This window comes from Convolutriloba macropyga, chromosome 4, assembly GCF_964194025.1.
Source record: "Convolutriloba macropyga chromosome 4, txConMacr16.3, whole genome shotgun sequence".
Taxonomy (NCBI): domain Eukaryota; kingdom Metazoa; phylum Xenacoelomorpha; order Acoela; family Convolutidae; genus Convolutriloba; species Convolutriloba macropyga.
The window spans coordinates 39,593,051-39,611,571 of NC_134471.1; the positions used below are offsets into that span (position 1 = coordinate 39,593,051).

The 18,521-nt window shown below is 32.2% G+C and overlaps 2 protein-coding genes across 3 annotated transcripts in view; both read left to right on the top strand.

Annotated features, from left to right (window-relative positions):
• The window catches only part of LOC142338070 (cilia- and flagella-associated protein 337-like), a 40,856-nt gene extending 37,098 nt beyond the window's left edge, over nt 1-3,758 (top strand). The window contains exons 6-8 of the mRNA XM_075387703.1: nt 548-673; nt 1,087-1,240; nt 3,460-3,758. Of these exons, the coding sequence (XP_075243818.1) occupies nt 548-673; nt 1,087-1,240; nt 3,460-3,758 (579 nt within the window). The remainder of the gene's footprint in view (nt 1-547; nt 674-1,086; nt 1,241-3,459) is intronic.
• A 417-nt stretch (nt 3,759-4,175) lies between these two features.
• The window catches only part of LOC142338426 (WD repeat-containing protein on Y chromosome-like), a 65,808-nt gene continuing 51,462 nt past the window's right edge, over nt 4,176-18,521 (top strand). For both annotated transcript variants that reach the window (XM_075388185.1, XM_075388186.1), the window contains exons 1-3: nt 4,176-4,480; nt 9,363-9,538; nt 9,977-10,124. In XM_075388185.1, the coding sequence (XP_075244300.1) occupies nt 4,264-4,480; nt 9,363-9,538; nt 9,977-10,124 (541 nt within the window). In that variant the 5' untranslated portion in view covers nt 4,176-4,263. The remainder of the gene's footprint in view (nt 4,481-9,362; nt 9,539-9,976; nt 10,125-18,521) is intronic.

Below are 18,521 nucleotides of genomic sequence, written 5' to 3' on the forward strand. Positions count from 1 at the left end.
CGAATTATTGAACAGGAAATTTTCTCTGTGCTTTGATTTTTATTTGTCAAAGTTTTTGCTTGTTAGCCAAAATAGAGCTAAGTAAAGAACTTTGAAATGTAATAATTGTACCTTGCTTGATAATCCAAACGTCTTCTGTTGAAATCGACAACTTCTGCAAGTTGCGACAGTGTCAACGCAATTGCATTACTATTTCACTCTTTTAATGTTACCACGTAGTACAAAAGATTGTAGTGACACTTTTGAAAAATTCAAGAGATTAACAATTCCAATTATATTTTAGGGAGTATCTTTTGACCATTGGCAATTTTTCTGGATAAAACTTCTAATCGATGAAATTGCGGTCCTTATCTATTGAGAGTCAAATTTTTTGAGGATTTCATGATAAAACTATGAATTTTATACGCCCATTTCAAAAAGGTTATGGAGCGTAGAATGATCCATGGATGGGTCTCTCGGAAGTTTATACGTTGTGATTTATTGTCAGTACGTAAGGTATGGATATATTACGTGACAATGGGTTTTAAAATGGAACCCTTGTTTACAGTCAGGCATAGTGAACACGTGGAGTGGGGGTATGCAACATACGAGGAAACTGCGTTGCCCACCCAGGGGACAAGTACCCCTATGCTGCAGGGACATTGCAGTTCTCACAAACCTCAGCCTCGTTCTCGTACGTAAATCAGTCATAAGAGCATCCATAATCAGATGCTTTTGCTATCATAACAGGATTAAATATTGTTGTGATACTTTTTATGTTTTTAATAGTATTATGACAGCTTTACTGGGATTAAGTCTTAATTGAGGACAAAAGCAAATCTGAACGTACAATACTTGCTAATGCATTCATTGAAGAATTTTTTAGGGTCTGTGCTTTTCATGTTTTAAATTTTCCAGGGACAAATTCGGAGAAATACTTAAAAGTTTTGCTCATAAGACTGGTTGTTAAAATTCCTGCATCGTCAGAAACTGGAATAGGTCAAAGATAAACAGTTGTTGTTTTTCGCAGCCGGAGAAAATTCCGTAATTCTATATATTTTTCTCATATCGAAGACGCTTCTTCATTTCTTTGTTTGTAACCAAAAGGTTGCGTCTACCCTGAACGAGTTGTGGTTCTTCGACGTGAGCAAGTTTGAGAAGCAGTGCACAGTGACTAGACTGCCTTACAGTGTAGAGTGTATGCACTACCAATACAACTACAATAACTCTAACCAATCACACCTCCTCTGGGGAGACACAGGTACCCCAAGTGATTCTGGCATTTTTATCGATCTGATGATGCTGATCAAAAATTTTTACCGTGTAAGATCTTATCTGGTCTTACCCGATAAAAATTCTGCCCTACGCGAACTTTAATCGTGTAAGAGCTGATAAGAAACTTATCAGATCTTATAAGATAATAATTCAATTTTGTTGAATCGTAATAATAATAATAATAATAATAATAATAATAATAATAATAATAATAATAATAATAATAATAATAATAATAATAATAATAATAATAATAATAATAATAATAATAATAATAATAATAATAATAATAATAATAATAATAATAATAATAATAATAATAATAATAATAATAATAATAATAATCATAATAATAATAAAAATAATAATAATAATAATAATAATAATAATAATAATAATAATAATAATAATAATAATAATAATAATAATAATAATAATAATATTGAATTCAACCAAACATGGTTACAACCAGCTTGGTAGTCCCCAGATTAGGGGAGAAATCAAGTTTCAATAATTAAATTCTCTCGAAAACTTTCCATCCTGAAGGGTAACTTTTATATTTGAATCTTTTCAATGCCTCCCCTTCCAAAAAGTTCTTCACTTCTCTTCGAAACTGACAAGGATTTTTGCGTGGTGAATAGTTAGCAAAACTGTTCAGTTGAGACAAAGAATTATTGAATCGGGCTACTCTATTAAAGTAATTATCTTCAGAAAGTTTCCGAAATGTTTTTCTCGATTCAATAAAAAACTTTTCACTTGATCTGGTCTTTGGACAACCAAAAGTTATTGACCAGTGGTCTGACGCATTCATCGAAGTTCAGCCCATTAAAATCTTGTTAAGCAGAATTAGGTCGTTAAGAACTAGAAAATAACTGACTGGCAATAGGCGATTTCGAATTAGGCTCTCAACGTATTCTTTGTCACCCAGAACAGAACGGCAAGTTATCCATTTTAAACATGATCTCTGCAGTCTTTCCAAGCCTTGAAGATACTATGGTCCTGGGTTCCAGACATTTGACGCATAAAAGACCGCAGAGAATATATATGTTTTCACCAACGTGCATTTGACAGTTTCTTTTGTGGTGCGGGGTATAACTCTTCTTAAATGATTCAGTTTTTGAAAACCTTTCTTTACCGCCATTTCGAGGTGACAATTCCAAGTCATGCTGGCCGTAAAAATTAATCTTATAAGATCTGATAATTATCTTATCAGATCTTACACGATAAAAGTTCACGTAGGGCAGAATTTTTATCTTGTAAGATCTGACAAAAGTGTACTTTTATCGTGTAATATCTTATCAGTCCTGATAAAAACTTTTTTGGTCTAAGACTTGATCTTGGTCTTACAAAGTCTTGGTCAGGCGACGAATAATCTTATAAGAACTTATAAAACAATTTTGTAAATTTTTAAGATTTTACACGATAAAAATTCTCAAATATCTGGGAACCACACAAACACCGTCCTCGGGAACTCGCTTGGCAATTCTTAGTAGTAATTGCAGGATCATATGTATCTAAAACAAATAGTTTGATCTGGAATTCATGTTCGTGACCCAAATCCCCTTGCTCCATACCCGTCGAGCACCTCATCCTGGTAAACAATGACGTTCTACTTTTTTACGTAAATAATGACTTATTTCACGTATTACTAATTTAAGTAAATAATGACTTATTTCACGTATTACTAATTTACGTAAATAATGACGTATTACTATTTGTATTAGATGACATATGATCCTGCTATTACTGCTAAGAATTGTCACGCCTATTCATAAAGAAATCATAAAAATTATTTTTATGATTAACAGGAATCCATATATGATCATATAGCAACAGGCAGATCATACAGATCATTTATGTCTGGTAGGAACAATTGCATGTCTGTATGTGAAGCCGGCACAGTTAATCATGCCTATAAAAAACTTTATATCACGGAATGAAACGAAGTGGCAAGGTTGATGAATGCGGACTTAATTGTCATTCAGATCAAACTTAAACACATTACATGCTATTGTGACTTTCCTTTAAATTAAACACTTTGATTTATGTTGCGCAAAGAGAAACTTTATATACTTTAGAGGGCCTAAAAAACATTCAAATCAACATTTGACAAGCTAACAATTGACTCTGGAACTAAAAAGATATCAGTCTGCCGATCATTAAACGAAAAAAGAGGAAAAAATTAGACGAATGGGTAAATTTCAGGAGGAAACGTATTCATAATTGCCTTGTCGGAGTCCCTACAAACCGGGTTCTTCTCCGAAGCCTACCTCAACTCCAAAAAAGAAATGCCGCTCGAAGTCTACAGCAGTGGAAAATTCCCTCATTGCAAGCTCTATCAACATCGTGGAATCCACGGCAGCTGGACCAGGCAGATCAAGTTCCTTTCTGGATCTTCCCAGTTCATTTCCTGTTCCTGGTCATCACAGAGCTCAATGGTGGTGTCATTACTACGAGAAAATGGGCGACCCCCTTACATTTTTAACGTCACTAAAGGATTGTAGTGTTCAGTGTATTGGAAACAAAAAATACTCAATTTTAAAGAATTGTGCTCATCTATAGAGAAGGCCGTTCGTTCAAAAATTTGAATAATGTTTTATTTAAACCTTTAGATCTATTCCGTCCCACGCCAAAGTTTCACTCCAGCCGCATCGCACGCACTCAACCAGCTCGCTACAACCCAACACACCCATCCCACCACACCCCAATCTAGTGCACCTCACACCCGCCTATAGTCCGTCTCACCCCAACCCATTCAACCGAATCGCAAGTGCTGTTTTCACTCATATTAACATGCTAGCATGCCATTTGTCGGTCATAGAATCGTTATATAGCATACTTCTCAAGAGTCATTGCATGAGAAAATCATATTTGATTATCATTTTGTAGGATATGAAACGTTCTAATATACTGGACACTACAGGGATTACATGTTTCGACTATTGTGAGGACTTAAACTTCATTGTAACTGCCGGGGTTGACCACAGAGTTAAAATCTGGGATCCATACATGCCAAGCCAGCCTTTGAACATTCTCGTTGGCCATAATGCTAGGGTTGAGTTCGTTTGTGTTGACTACATGACCAATACGATTGTGAGTCTGTCGGCTGATAACTACGTGAAAGTGTGGGATATTGCAGATACAAAAGTGACACAGTCTTTCAACGCTAATTATGTTCATTTACAGCCGCATGACGTCAGTGCTGTCACGTTCAACCCTGGAGATGGTAATTTCTTGATCGAAAAATTAGAAATTTAATTGATCAAATTAATCCTCGAAAATTACGATCATTTTTACTAACTTTATCTTGGGAATTTCTTGCAATTATCCAAAATCTTCCTCTCCCTGGTTTTTGTGTTTCTTAATTAATTGCTGATTTTTGATGGCTATTTTCCTGACCAAAATATGTGAAAATTAAACCCTTTTACGAAAAAGTGATATGCAGAACCTAAAAAATCATCATCCAATCGCTATTAAAATCTTTGAGCAATTTTTTCGAGAAACTGCTGAAAAGACTTGAAGCTTTCTTGGCTAATTTTGGTGTTATATGTGATGGACAGTTGTGATTTACGACGAAAAATTTAATTACTGACGCTCTGATTGATCTAACGGAGAGTATTCGCAAAAAGTCTGCCAAAAATCTACAACACGGACATTTTTGGATTTAAGTAAAGCTTTCGATTCTGTATATTATCCATATTTACTCAATAAACTTGAAAACTATGGAACCAGAAATTTAGCTTTAAAAATTATGACACGTTTCATAGGAACAAAAACAGCAAGAAGTAAATCAAATCAAGCGATTTTTCCGAGAAATGAACATAGGTGTCTCTATTAGGTCCTTTGTTTTTTGTTCCAACACCTCTTGAGGGGGGAGGAACTATATACTCAACTGGTTTTTTCGTTCAGGCAATTTTGGCCGATCGATATATTTATCGTAGAGAGTTGTGAGCCGTATCATTAAAAAGCCCATCCAGCCTAGAAAATGGAATTAAAAGATTTTTTTTGAATTCGTTTTCTAGATCAATTTATCGAGGTTTGAATTTTTGTGAAATTGATTTGTGCTATTTTTATTTCCATATTCCGGAAGTTTTATCTAAATTTAGTCAGTTTTGTTAGAAAATGTGAAAATTGTTAACCACAGTGTTGTTCAATTGATTTTCAAAGACGAGAAAGTATGGTTGACTGCTCTGATTTATTTTTTTCGCCTAAAATTTTGGGTAAATATTTCAAAATTCAGCCTTTTTCATCAAAATTGCACGAAAAAAAAATTTTTTGGTCCGCTTTAATAAAATTGGCCGGCAGTACACACTTTTAAACCACTAACACAATCTTTGTAAACTCCAATGGGCTAGTACTATTTCCACTTCCATTCAGAGTGCTCTGGAATTAACGTTTGGCCGTTCTTTGTAACATATCTCGATGATTACCGAAAACGCAGCATTTATTTTTGATTTTTTAACTAAAAAAAATGTCTCCATCTATGACTTTTGAAACAATTATGTGTCCTTAGTGGACGAACAGCAATGGCAAGGCATGTTTTTGTCCAATCCTGGACTGTTTTAATCAAAAGAAATCTCGGATTGTAATCAGTAAGCCTTTTCTTAAAAAGATTGACATTTTATATAAAAAAACAGAACAATTCAAATCAACGCTCTTTAATGATTGGTCCAGTTGGCTTCCTGAGAAGTCTCAAATTCATATACTTGGTGTTTTTGCTCCAAAGATTGTGGTCGTTTTGACTCTTAAAATTATGTTTTTTTTATATAAACAAGGGTTTTGTACTTTGCCACAATTTTTCTCTTAAATTGGTCAACATGTTGCTTAGTCACAGCAAAAAAAGATGAAGTCTTTTTCTTTCTACTGAATTGAATTTAAATCTCTTTTGAGTTTTGACGCGTTAAGTTATGATTTTCTTGCCTTGATACTGCCAGATTTCACAAAACTTTTTGACTTTTAGGCATTTGCCCATTTTCACGCTTTTTCTCATTATTTTTCCACATTGTGATTTTATTGAGCGCTCACATCAAATCAAAATCTTTGAAGGTGCAGGTTATGGTTTTAACGGCTGCGAAACCAATTTCTCGAAGAAATTAATTGATGTTTTTTCACTTTCGATTTTAACTGTAGTTTTCACCTTGTCTTTTATTCGTATTAGTTTGCCTGGAGAAAGACAGGTCTCAATGGCTTTTTATGAAAGATAAGCTAAACCTATTTTTTGATTTGAGTAGATAGCTGATTGCTTTCATGAGTTTGAAAACCATTGTTTAATTAAACAGTTTCTAACTTCGTTTTTTTGTTCTTTTTTTTATTTGTTTTGATGCCTACTCTCGTTAGTTAAAGATGACATATGACCTAATTGGCGCCAAGAGAAGTGGCGAAAGTACAAATCTAAAGTTTTTAAAAAAGAGTTTGTTATGATCGTACTGGCTTCAACACGTATTTGTTGCAAATAAAAGTAAATTAACGTTCGATTTTTGAATAAATTCCGCGTTGGTTTTGTAAAAGTAAGATATTTTCTGAATAATAACAGATCTCAAGAGCTTCTTTGGAAAATAAGTGAACCTATTTATTTATTTCATTCTGTAGCTAACGGGTTTCATGACTTTGAAAATAATTGTTCTCAAAAAACACAAAAGTATTTCTTAAATTTATCCTTTTTTCGCTTTTCGTGAGTTTTTTACCTGGTCTCATTAAAGAGAGGTCAAATACACATTGTTGGCATTCAAAGAAGGCACAATTGATTATATTTTGAGGGGCAGAAAACTGCTTTACGGTTTGGACAGCGTTTTCTCACAAGTTTTGTTTGATTTTTGTTTGTTTTCTCTATTTGTTGTTCTTTTTGTAACCGCAAGAAAAATTGAATGAAGACAGGTCCCAAAGCCCTCCTATATAGGCCTTGGTGATAATAACTATCCAGCTTTTGGTTAGTTTCAGTTGATATCTATTGGTTGTCCTTAATTTGAAAATAATTTTTTTTAAATTATAAACGAATTTATTATTAACTTTTCTAATTTTTTCTTTTGTTGTCCAATTGTAACCTAGTTTTATTGTGGACTGGTCCCATATCTTTTCTAGTAAAGTGCAGGTTATTTTGCTTAGTTTCAGTATTATCTGACGCTTTCTTGACGCTTCTTGTCATTAATTTTTTTTTGAAAAATGGACATAAATTTCTCGATGTCTTGAACGTTTGTTGTTGTTGTTTGAGTTTGTTGTTCCTTTAGCTCGCTTTCTTACTAGTGTCAGATCTCATCAATCTAATGCGGTTTTTTACTCTTCTGAATTGTTTGCTCTGGAGGAAATATTTCTGTACATACACATTTTTTTGAAAAACACTTGAGTTTTTGGGGTTTTCCATCTGTTCTCCTGTGGAAGAGCGGGGTCGGGACTTTATGTGCAAATGCACATTACCGAGCCTCCCTGTTTTATAAAATTTCTAAACGGAAGTGGACTATTCACATTTCTTTCGGCTTGCGGATGATTGATCAGTTTTGACAACCAGTAAATCATATTTTCCCTCTGTTTGAGAATTAACTGGAAAACATAACCCGGTGGCTTTTTTGCAATGAAATTAACCGTCATGTTGACAAAATCATTTTACAAAAATTGAAAAAAATCAAACAATTAACGGGAGTTTTTTGATTGAATGATGCATAACTTCATTGCTATGGGAGTGCAAGTAACTTGGAACCTTCCATTGATAAGAGTCCGAATTACCAAAAAAACATGTACGTAAAAATTTCAAAATGATTAATTTAAATTTAAAGCAGATATATGTTATCACAGCAACTAAGAATTTGATTTTACAACTAATATATGAAACTGCAATTGAATATGTTTTGAGTGTATGCTTTTTTTAAAATCTTTTTCCGGCGAACGAAAATTTGTCCATGCACTCACTCATTTGTTCGCTGAATCAAATCCGCAAACGGTTAATGGACTCTTTCTTCTTAAACTCCTTAAATTTATTTTTCTCAAATTTTGAAGTGTTTTTAGAAAATGCTTACGTCATATGCTTGCATTGAACACCACCTGCATTGCCTAAATTTGGAAATTTTATGGAAAACTCAATTTTTTATAGAGCTACAAAACTGTTCGGCGTTTTGAAAGAAAATGAGCTCCCGGGCCAAGGGTTTTCCCCAAAAAACAGGGAAAAGAGTGTAAAGATTGTAAAAATTAAAATTTACACCCCTATTTCTCCGCTTAATTAACGGTGGAAGAGTGCAACTACAAGAGTGTAATTTTAAAAAAATAAAAGTGGAAAGAGGTACTGAGGATTGCTCCCTCCATCTTTCTTCTCTCGATTATTTTACATTCACCTTGTGCGTTAACCCTTGCGCCAACTGAGTCTAGCATTTTAAGTTTCAATATCGGTTATAATGGTAATTCTGTAAGAGTGTAATTTTTTTATCAGTCCACCCTAAATTACACTCTTTGCAAAGAGTGTAAAAAGAGTTGAGAAAACAGTGTAAATACTGTTTTTTTTAAAAAATTACACTTTTACATTCTTTTCCCCGATAAATAGGAGTATGATACACATCACACTCTAATCCCCGCTAATTAGAGGTGGTTTAAGGTTGAAACCTCGGCCCGGGCTCTGACCCAGTGACCTTTTTATGTGTTCAAAATCACAAATTTCGGGGTATTACCGTGCCATGTTAAAAATATACATGGATGGTGATAATGATGTTCTAAAACCATTCAGGTAAAACGTATACTCAACGAGAAAAATTTCTATATTTTTTACTTTTTCTGATTAAAATTACCATGGTACTGATCTTTTTATTTCGGAATGGGTTTGTGTTTAAAGTCTGTAATGGAACTACTGGAACTAATGGAGTTTTAAATTTCGTTAATTCATTCATTCATTTTGCGCAACAACTGCACTACTAAAGTGGCCGGAAATTCGAGGAAAGAAGCCAACTTTTTGAGAAACATTTTTCCAAATCCGTTCATAATTTTGCGCTAACCCCCACGTTAACCTAGAAGAACTTTTTAATTATTAACTTTTCAAAATCTTAGTGGGCGTATTTTTTTTCGTATTGTCGAGTAACAGGTTCATCGTGTTACAGGTTCAGAGTGTAATAAAATATCGAGTTTTTTTTAAGGAAAGCTGATCCTTGGTACGAAAGAGATGGTGTACAGAGAGAGGACTGGGAATATAGGAGGAGCTAGGAAGGGAGTGGGAGGAGCTAGCAAGGTTGAGGATCCTAAGTCTCATGGCAAAGGAGTCACTTGTGTCCTGTATAATCCCGTCTTCGAAGTCATCGTGTCGGCTGATCAGGTTCAAATTTTTGCTTAAAACAGTCTCTGGCAAAATTTGAAAAAATCATCGTTGCTTATAAATATTGTAGCAAGCCAATTTTTAATGCAACATAGTTACTAGTACAGAGGCTTGACTAAGCAAAATTTCAAGAAAAAACAAGCTTTCGTGAAATCTATTTTCGTGCGTTTGATTCAAAACTGACTGGCGATAGTTTTTATTTGGTCCTAAGTCTTAAGCTGATTCATCCATTTTTAGATGAATCAGCTTAAGATAGCGCCCTAATTGTCAATAAAAGTAGAATGTGTCTTATAAGATCAAGATATCTCAATAGTATGCGAATCATCAGGAAATTTAAAAGAAACGTGATATTTTATGGGTCATTCCTGTAAATATTGTAACGTTTTATTAACGGTAGGTATTATGGTGGCTTATTTATTGTTGATTTGTGACATGAAGTACTCAACAATCTGTGTGTGGGAGTATAAGACAGGGAAGAAGCAGATGCAGTTCAGTGGGTGTCATTTATGGAACATCAATGGCAGAATCATCAATCTGGAGATAACCGCCATGACCTTTGACCCCACCTATAGACGACTATTCACGGGTAAGTACCATCAAATTTGCAAACTCCTCAACAACCTCACCGCTACTCAACGTAGAATTCAAGGAAGCAGCCAGAAATTTTAAACAAAATTTCGAACTCGTATTCAGATGTCAAATCTTATATGGCAGAAAATCAAACATATAGCAACTTACAAACAGTTCGAAGGGTCTATGTTTATGTTTACTCATGCTGAGATGCTCCCCCCACGTGAGTATAATCAGCGCTGACTGGCAGAGCATCTGAACCTGGACCTTTGAGTGACATTCTGCACTAAGTTTGGCTTCGTTTTTCAGGAAAACTAACCATAAACATTCTGAAACAACTTTGCTATTCATGAGTGGAAATCGAATAAGATATAGTCTACGTTGCAGAAAAATTGAGATCAAGCAAAGATATATTGATGAATCAACCAAGTTCAGTTATTAATAGCCGCGTCCTCAGTTCCAGGTGGCTATTATAGCGCTCCTAAATTTTTTTACAATTCAAAGAATTTGAATTGTATTGGGAGTAGTGGATAAAACAAGGGATTCAAGCACCAGTAAAATTTGTCCCTTTCTCCTAACGCTAATCGCGCATGTCGAATCGGGCCAAATTTTACTGTTTGTTGAATCCTTTGTTCTATCCACTACTATTAGCTCTAAATTCACTTCTTTTATATTTTAAATTTATCATTTCTTGTCTCACTTAGTGCAAGCCACTAGTACAGAGTTAAGCTGGTAATTAACCATTATCAGACGGATAGTTCGGGTTCTATCCCCACTGACTCCAGTGGACGTCCCCAGATACTAAAATAAAACTAGTGAGACCGTGTAAAAAGCACGTAAAACCAACTTGCGAAAAAACTTGAATAAAAAAGAAAAAACTTGAACGAAAATTGAAAGAAATATTAAAATATTAAAATTTTCAAATATCCCCTAATCATTATTTAATCAATCTAAAACTGAAACTTTCTGTCTCACTTGGCGTAGTGGTTAAATCATCGAGTCAATTTAGGTTGCTTTAGCAAACGGAAGGTTTGGGGTTCCTTCCTCACTAACTCCAGTGAACGTCCCCCGACTCTGATGAAATACTATGAAACTAAGTGAGATAAAAAAACAAATTCACAGTAAGGTTGATCAGTGAATTTGCAAAACAACTTTGTTGAACTGCTTCACAGATCCCTACAGTGAGACTGTATATGGGACACACTGTGATGGTACACAGTAAAAAAAACACTGAGATCGGTGGAAACACAGTGATTAGTGTTTTTCAGTATAACTAATCAGTGAATTTGTAAAACAACTCCGTTGAACTGCTTCGCAGATGAGATCGTGTAACAAGCACGTAAAACCAAACTTGCAAAAATCTGTGAAGCCACTTTGTGGATTGATGAAGCCACTTCGTGGATAACTTGAACAAAAAGAGCACAGTCAAAAACACTGAGATCGGTGGAAACACAGTGATTAGTGTTCTTCTGTGTCTTCTTGAATATTATACTTATAAACATGCTCTCTGAATTGATTTCTAGTGTGACCATATCTATATCTATGAAGATAAATACATAGTCTACATTTCCTATTTCTAAATCTATATAATGATATATGTTTATAAACATTGCACATACTACATGTTAGATATTGATCAGGATCAGAATAATGATATCCCAAATGTTCTATATAATCTTTCACTTTAACCATATTTTTACATACATAACAAGAATATTCTAATTCTTTACAATTATTACAACATTCTTTCCAAGGTTTATTTATAGACCTATCACATTTCATTTTCATTTTTCGAAAATTTTTTTTTTGATTATTTCACTAAATAAATAAATCAAGTCTCAATCAACTAATACTAGTGTCATAAACTTCTGCGATGTCTGTAATCTATCCTTTGAATCAAAGAAGGATTTATACAGGCATCAATCATACGATCTCAAACATAAGGAACTATTGGAGACAATGTTTGAATCTGAAGAAGAAGAAATCTTGGAGAAGGTGTATAATTCGGATGAAGATGATTATATTATTAAAACTAAAGATACTATTAAAACTAAAACTAAAGGACTACCCCAACCCGAAAACAACATCTACTCTAAAATTAAATCGGCGAAGCCGTTTCACGGATATGAATGTAAAGAATGTCATAAAGAATTTAGGAATAAAATAGCTCTAACTAATCACTCATATAGTCATAATCGTAAGTATCTAGAAAACACAGAAGACTTCGATATAAACTCAGGCCAGAACATGAGAGAATTTTATATTACTGATAAAGGTGGGAATTAAATTGAAGATATAGACGAAGCAACTAATTGCTCTTTAGAAGAAATTAAAAACTGTTACCAGTTCAGAAAAGTTAAGAGTTTTAAATATAAGATCATGGTTGAATGTGATCATAAGAAAAGAACTAAAGATGAAGCTAAAACTACTAAAATATTTTTCAATACTGATTATATTAATAATAGTGCAATATATGAATATGGTGACTTCAATCGGTGGCTAGATTTCGAAAAGGAAGTATATGAATGTTATGGTTATGATTTTGAGTTTCTTGGAATAAGAAGTATTCAGTTAAACATTGAACCAACTAAAGCATCTATTGGTAGTTATATAGACTTACCTCTTGATCTCAGAAACTCTAAATCGATATTAAATATACGTAGTTATAAATACAATTGCTTACAACTAACTATAACTGCTTGGCTACATCCAGCCCCACACCATGCAACTCGAGAAAGTAAATATGTAAATAAACTAATTGAACCAAGACAACAACATGAAGATGATTTTGCTTATATAATAATAATACAGAAATTGTATAATATTAATATTTGGGTATACACACCTTGTGGTAATGGTAAAATAGAATGGTTTAAACAAGTGGATGATTTTAATAAAGATAGAAAAGATGAAAGAATACTAGTTTGGAGTAATGGTCAAATAGAACACTGTGCCCTAATAATAAATATAGAAACCTTGATAGAACGACCAAATAAAAACAACATTAAATATTATTAATGTGATAGGTGTACCTATTGGTTTCACTCACAAATGAAATATGATAAACACGAATGCAACAACTCATTCAAACCAGAGATTGTTTGTCCTAAGAAAAAACAAATTACTTTTGTAAATGAACACAAACGTCAGAATATAAAAAATATTATAACTGCCGATATAGAATGTTGCATTGTTGATCCACGAAGCGGTTTCACCGATGTCACAACTAATGATTTAAAATATATAATAGCTGGACATATTCCAATAGCTGTGGGTTACACCTGGCAAGGTAACTTCAAGCACTACTTCGGTCTAGGCTGCATCAAAAGATTTGCTAGAGATCTATTAGAAATAGAAACTGGGAATAACTTCAAGCCCAACAAACAAATGATTTTCACAGAAGAAGATAAATTTTATCATGAAACTAATAACACTTGTCATATCTGCAGCAAAACATGTATTAATAAAGTAAGAGATCATTGTCATGAAACTGGTAAATATAGAGGACCAGCATGTAAAATATGTAATCTATGATACAAACAACAAAACTTCATTCCAGTAATATTCCATAATGGCTCTGGCTATGACTTCAACCTACTATACAGTAAACTCTTCAAACAGAATAATGATAAAAGAAAAGTAGATAACATACCACTAGCTGCTGGTAAGTCTAAGATGTTTAGCATTGGTTGTCTCAAATTCTTAGACAGTTATAACTTCTTAGCTATGCCTCTAGATCAAATGGCAAAGATATACGGATGTAAAACTAAAACATTATATCCATATGAATGCTTTGGTTTAGAGTCGTATAGTAGCAAAGCTACCTATAATAATCTTATAGGTAATCTAAAAATAGAACACTTTAGTTCCTCTCTACATTATTCCTCTATACAATATTGAAATATCCAGATGATAGTCATCATGGTTACTATATAGTTTGTGATATTGATTATACTAATGAAAGTAAAGAGAGAACAGAACAGTTAGCGCTAATGCCTAATAAGAGAAAGATAAATGATAATGAATTAGGTTATCTGCGAAGCAGGTTCCCTGATAGAGAAAGAGATGGAGGCAAGGCAAGATCAGAGAAATTAATCTCAGACCAAAACAACAAAACAGAATATATGGTTCATTATAGGATGTTAAAGTTTTATGTTAAGATGGGAGTAAAAGTAACAAAAATACATAGAGTAATTAAATTTAAACAAGATTATATATGTAGAGATTATATACAAAACAATACAAATAAAAGAGCAACAGCTAAAACTGAAGCAGAAAACGATGTAAGGAAAATAATGAATAACTCATTATATGGAAGAATGTGCATGAATCCTCTACACTTCTTTCAATGCAAGTTCCTGCATGATGAAGAAAAGATAATGAAAAGTGTAAGTAAACCAACATCTAAGAATATAACCAGATATAGAGATTATAGCCAAATAGAATATATATGGAAAAAATAGAGTATAGCTCACCTGTGTATGTAGGAGTAACAATACTCGAACGTAGCAAATTACATATGTTTGATGTATTCTCTAATATTCTACAAAAATCCCACAAAGATGTAACACTTCACTATATGGATACGGACAGTTTCGTATTAAGTTATATTGAAGGTAAAATTAGTGATGAGCATATGGACTTAAGTAATCTAGACATACCTATAGAAACTAATAATAAAGTCCCCGGCAAGTTTAAGCACGAGCATGGGAGTAGGAGTATTGAGGAATTTATAGCATTGTCCCCCAAAATATATAGCTTTAAAAATTATCCCAAAAACACTAAAGAAAAAGGAATAAAGAGGCATAATAATGCTAGGCACATATATTATTATGATGAATTAATGAATAATACACAGAGAACAGTAGATGAATGCAGAATACAAAAAGTTGGCGATAACATGACAACAACAAAAACAAGTAAGATTAGTTTAAATATATTTGATGATAAAAGGTTTTATGTAAACAAAATAAAAAGTTATCCATTTGATAAGGAACTATGTTTATTTAAAAGAGATTTGTTAAATAGGATCCGAGAAGCGGCTTCTCCGATTAAGAAAGTATATAAGAATAAGGATAAAGATAAGGATAAGTATAAAGATAAGGATTAGGATAAGGATAAGGATAAGGATAAGGATAAAGATAAGGTAAAGGATGTAGATAAACTGATCTGCGAACAGACTTCGTCTGTGGCAAGCCAAGCAGATTGGGGTACCAAGGACTTCGTCCCTTCCATGATTAATGATATTAAAGAATTAACTATAGATATCAATAGAAAATTAATAGAAGCAGCTATTATATCCTTTGTCAGAGAGCCTATCACATTACCAGGTCGAGAGGGCAAGTTGTTTAAACTAAGTAACGAGATGCTTGATATTCTAGCAGATAAGAGAAAACAAACGAATATTCAATTACGATTAGTCCCATTAGATGCAAATGAAAATAAGTTTACAATTAATTAATGTGCCCACTCATATAACACCGAATGGTATAAAACTAAGAAATAGCAACTATGATTTCACTAAAAGTTTCCTTATGTTTATCACTAATAAAAATGTGACAAAAAGATACATAAAAGGTGATGAAAACAAAATAAAACTATTTCTAAGGGATATCGGTTATAAACAAAGAGGGGATACTAAAAGTAATAGATCGAAAGTTATAAGAAGATTATCAATTAGTATCGCATCACCGAGAAGAGATTCCTTAAGTAGTGAATCCACTGTTTATGATACTAATGAAGAAGAAGAAGAAGTTAAAGCTAGTGGTCTTACTAAGACTGACCCAAATAGTTTAATAGAAAGATTAGAATTATTAATACTTGAAACAAAAGCTGGTCATGATGGATTATATGATGAAATGCTAGATATATCTAAGCAACTATTATCTATGAATATTATTAATCAAGAGCAACTAGATAATTTTGTTTTTAACTATGGTAAATAGGTGAAACCATGACTACGTCCATAAAAAATGTGGAAAAACAACAACAACAACAACAACAACTAGCTGAAGAAGTATTCAGTCCTCGAATAACAAAGTTTAGAAGAGAAAGAATAATACCATTATATAAAGATGAAACATGGTCAGCTGATTTAATTGATAAGTCATCTCTAAGTAAATAAAATAATAATTATAAATTTATTTTAACAGTTATAGATATATTCACAAAACATGCATGGGCTATTCCATTAAAGAATAAATCTGGTTTATCTATAACTAATGGTTTTAAAATAGTATTAAGTGAAAGTCCACAGGGTGGCTCTGAACCTAAAAAACCAGAAAAACGGGTAGATTGAGGTAGTGAGTTTTACAATAAAACTCTTAAATCCTTACTTACAGAATATGAAACAAAAATATATTCTACTTATAGTGATTTAAAGGCTGTGTTTATAGAGAGATTTAATAGAACTTTATTACACATAATAAATAAACCTATGTGCATCAATGGCGATGATAATTGGGTAAATATATTAAATGATGCAGTCATAACATATAACAATAACATTCATTCAACAATTAATATGACACCAGTTGATGCTTCTAATAATCCTGATAAAGTTAAATACACTTCTAGTTTTAAGAATATTAAACCTAAACTTAAAGTTGGTGATTATGTTAGAAATGTATATAAACCTAATAACTTCTCTAAAGTTTCCACTTCTAATTGGAATAGAGAATGGTTTAAAGTTAATGAAATTCTAAAAAGACAACCACCAACATATAAAATAGAAGATATTAATGGTGAGATAATAGAAGGTAAATATTACGAACAGGAATTATTAAAATGCGAGTTTGACTTTGAATCTAATAATAAAGTTATAGAATCATTAGACATAATTCTTACTCTAAATAAATACAAAGATGACCAGAAATAGATTCAATCAAGCTAAACATCAATCAATATCAACATCAACATCAACAAACAACTTAACACTAAGTAACGCTCGTGGGTTATTCCTAGAAGATAATGATAATATTGATATGAAGGTTACCTATAAAATTACAAATGTATATCCTCCGATAGATGAAAAAGATGTTGTTAATAAAGAGTATTGTGACAATAACTTATTATCCTCTTCTAATAAAATAGACAATTTACTTAGAAACATAACTGAACTAAGAAAGGGTGACTTTGATAAAGTTACAACTAAAACATTACAACTAAATGAAAAACAAGTAAATGATGAACTAATTGACGAGTTTATTGAAGCAGCAAATGAAGTCACAAATACTGTTAAGTTTTGTAATAAAGTTGCTGCTGATACTACTCTAAATATAATCAAATAAAACTAGAGATTGATCATTATAAGTTTAATCAGAATATCTTTAACATACAACTGGATGAAATGTTTACTACTGGGCTAAAAGAATTTAAAGAAGTTAATAAAAAAGACTAATTCTTTTATAGATGAAGCCCTTTTAAAGAATAAAAGGACAATAGTACAAAATATAATTGCTATACTTTTACGAAGTACGTTAGTTGATAATAAAGAGCAAGCAAGACTTGAGATGCATTATGGTTTTAAACATGAAGATATAACGAAAGAAATAGAAAGAATTTTTACTAATTAAAATAACCGAAACTATGACTAACCCAACAGCACCGAGTGAGAGATTACTATATCCCAACCTGTCAACCGTTAATGAACAATACATAAATGAAAAAATGCAAGCTAATAATAAATTTAACAACAATATTAACATTATAAAAGATATTAGAAATTATTATGAAACTGAAACTAATAACTACAATAAAAAGTTAAGTAGATATAAGAACTATATTCACGTAGCTGAGACAACAGAAATATTATTATCGTCTATAGAAACAACGGCAACATCAACATCAGTTGCATTAGCAGGTATAGGATTAGCTTATTCTAAACCAACAGCTTTTGCTACAGCAACTGTTTGTGGTTCATTATCAAAAACCGTTAATACTAAAATTAGAAATAAAATTATAAAGTATTCACAAATGTATATTTTAAGTAAACAGTTTAGCGACAAGTTTAATAGACTATATACTAAATCAATGAATGATAATAAAATAGATAATGATGAGTATAATGAATTAGTTAAGGTATATGAGGATTAAAAGAAGAACAAGAAAAACAAACTGAGTGTTTTTTTAATATAAAGTTGTTAGTGTTTAGTAATGATAGTATGTTCAGTAATAATAATATTAGTATTAATATTTATCGACAATCATAAACATAATATAAATATAATCATAATCATAATCATAATCATAAATATAATATAATCATAATCATAAACATAATATAATCATAATCATAATCAAATAATTACCTCTTCTTAGTACCTAAGTATAACCCTCTTCCTTTTTGTATTACCTTTATACCTTCACCAGTAGTTGCAAATTTAATCAAATCAGGTGTGGCTGATAAAGCGGC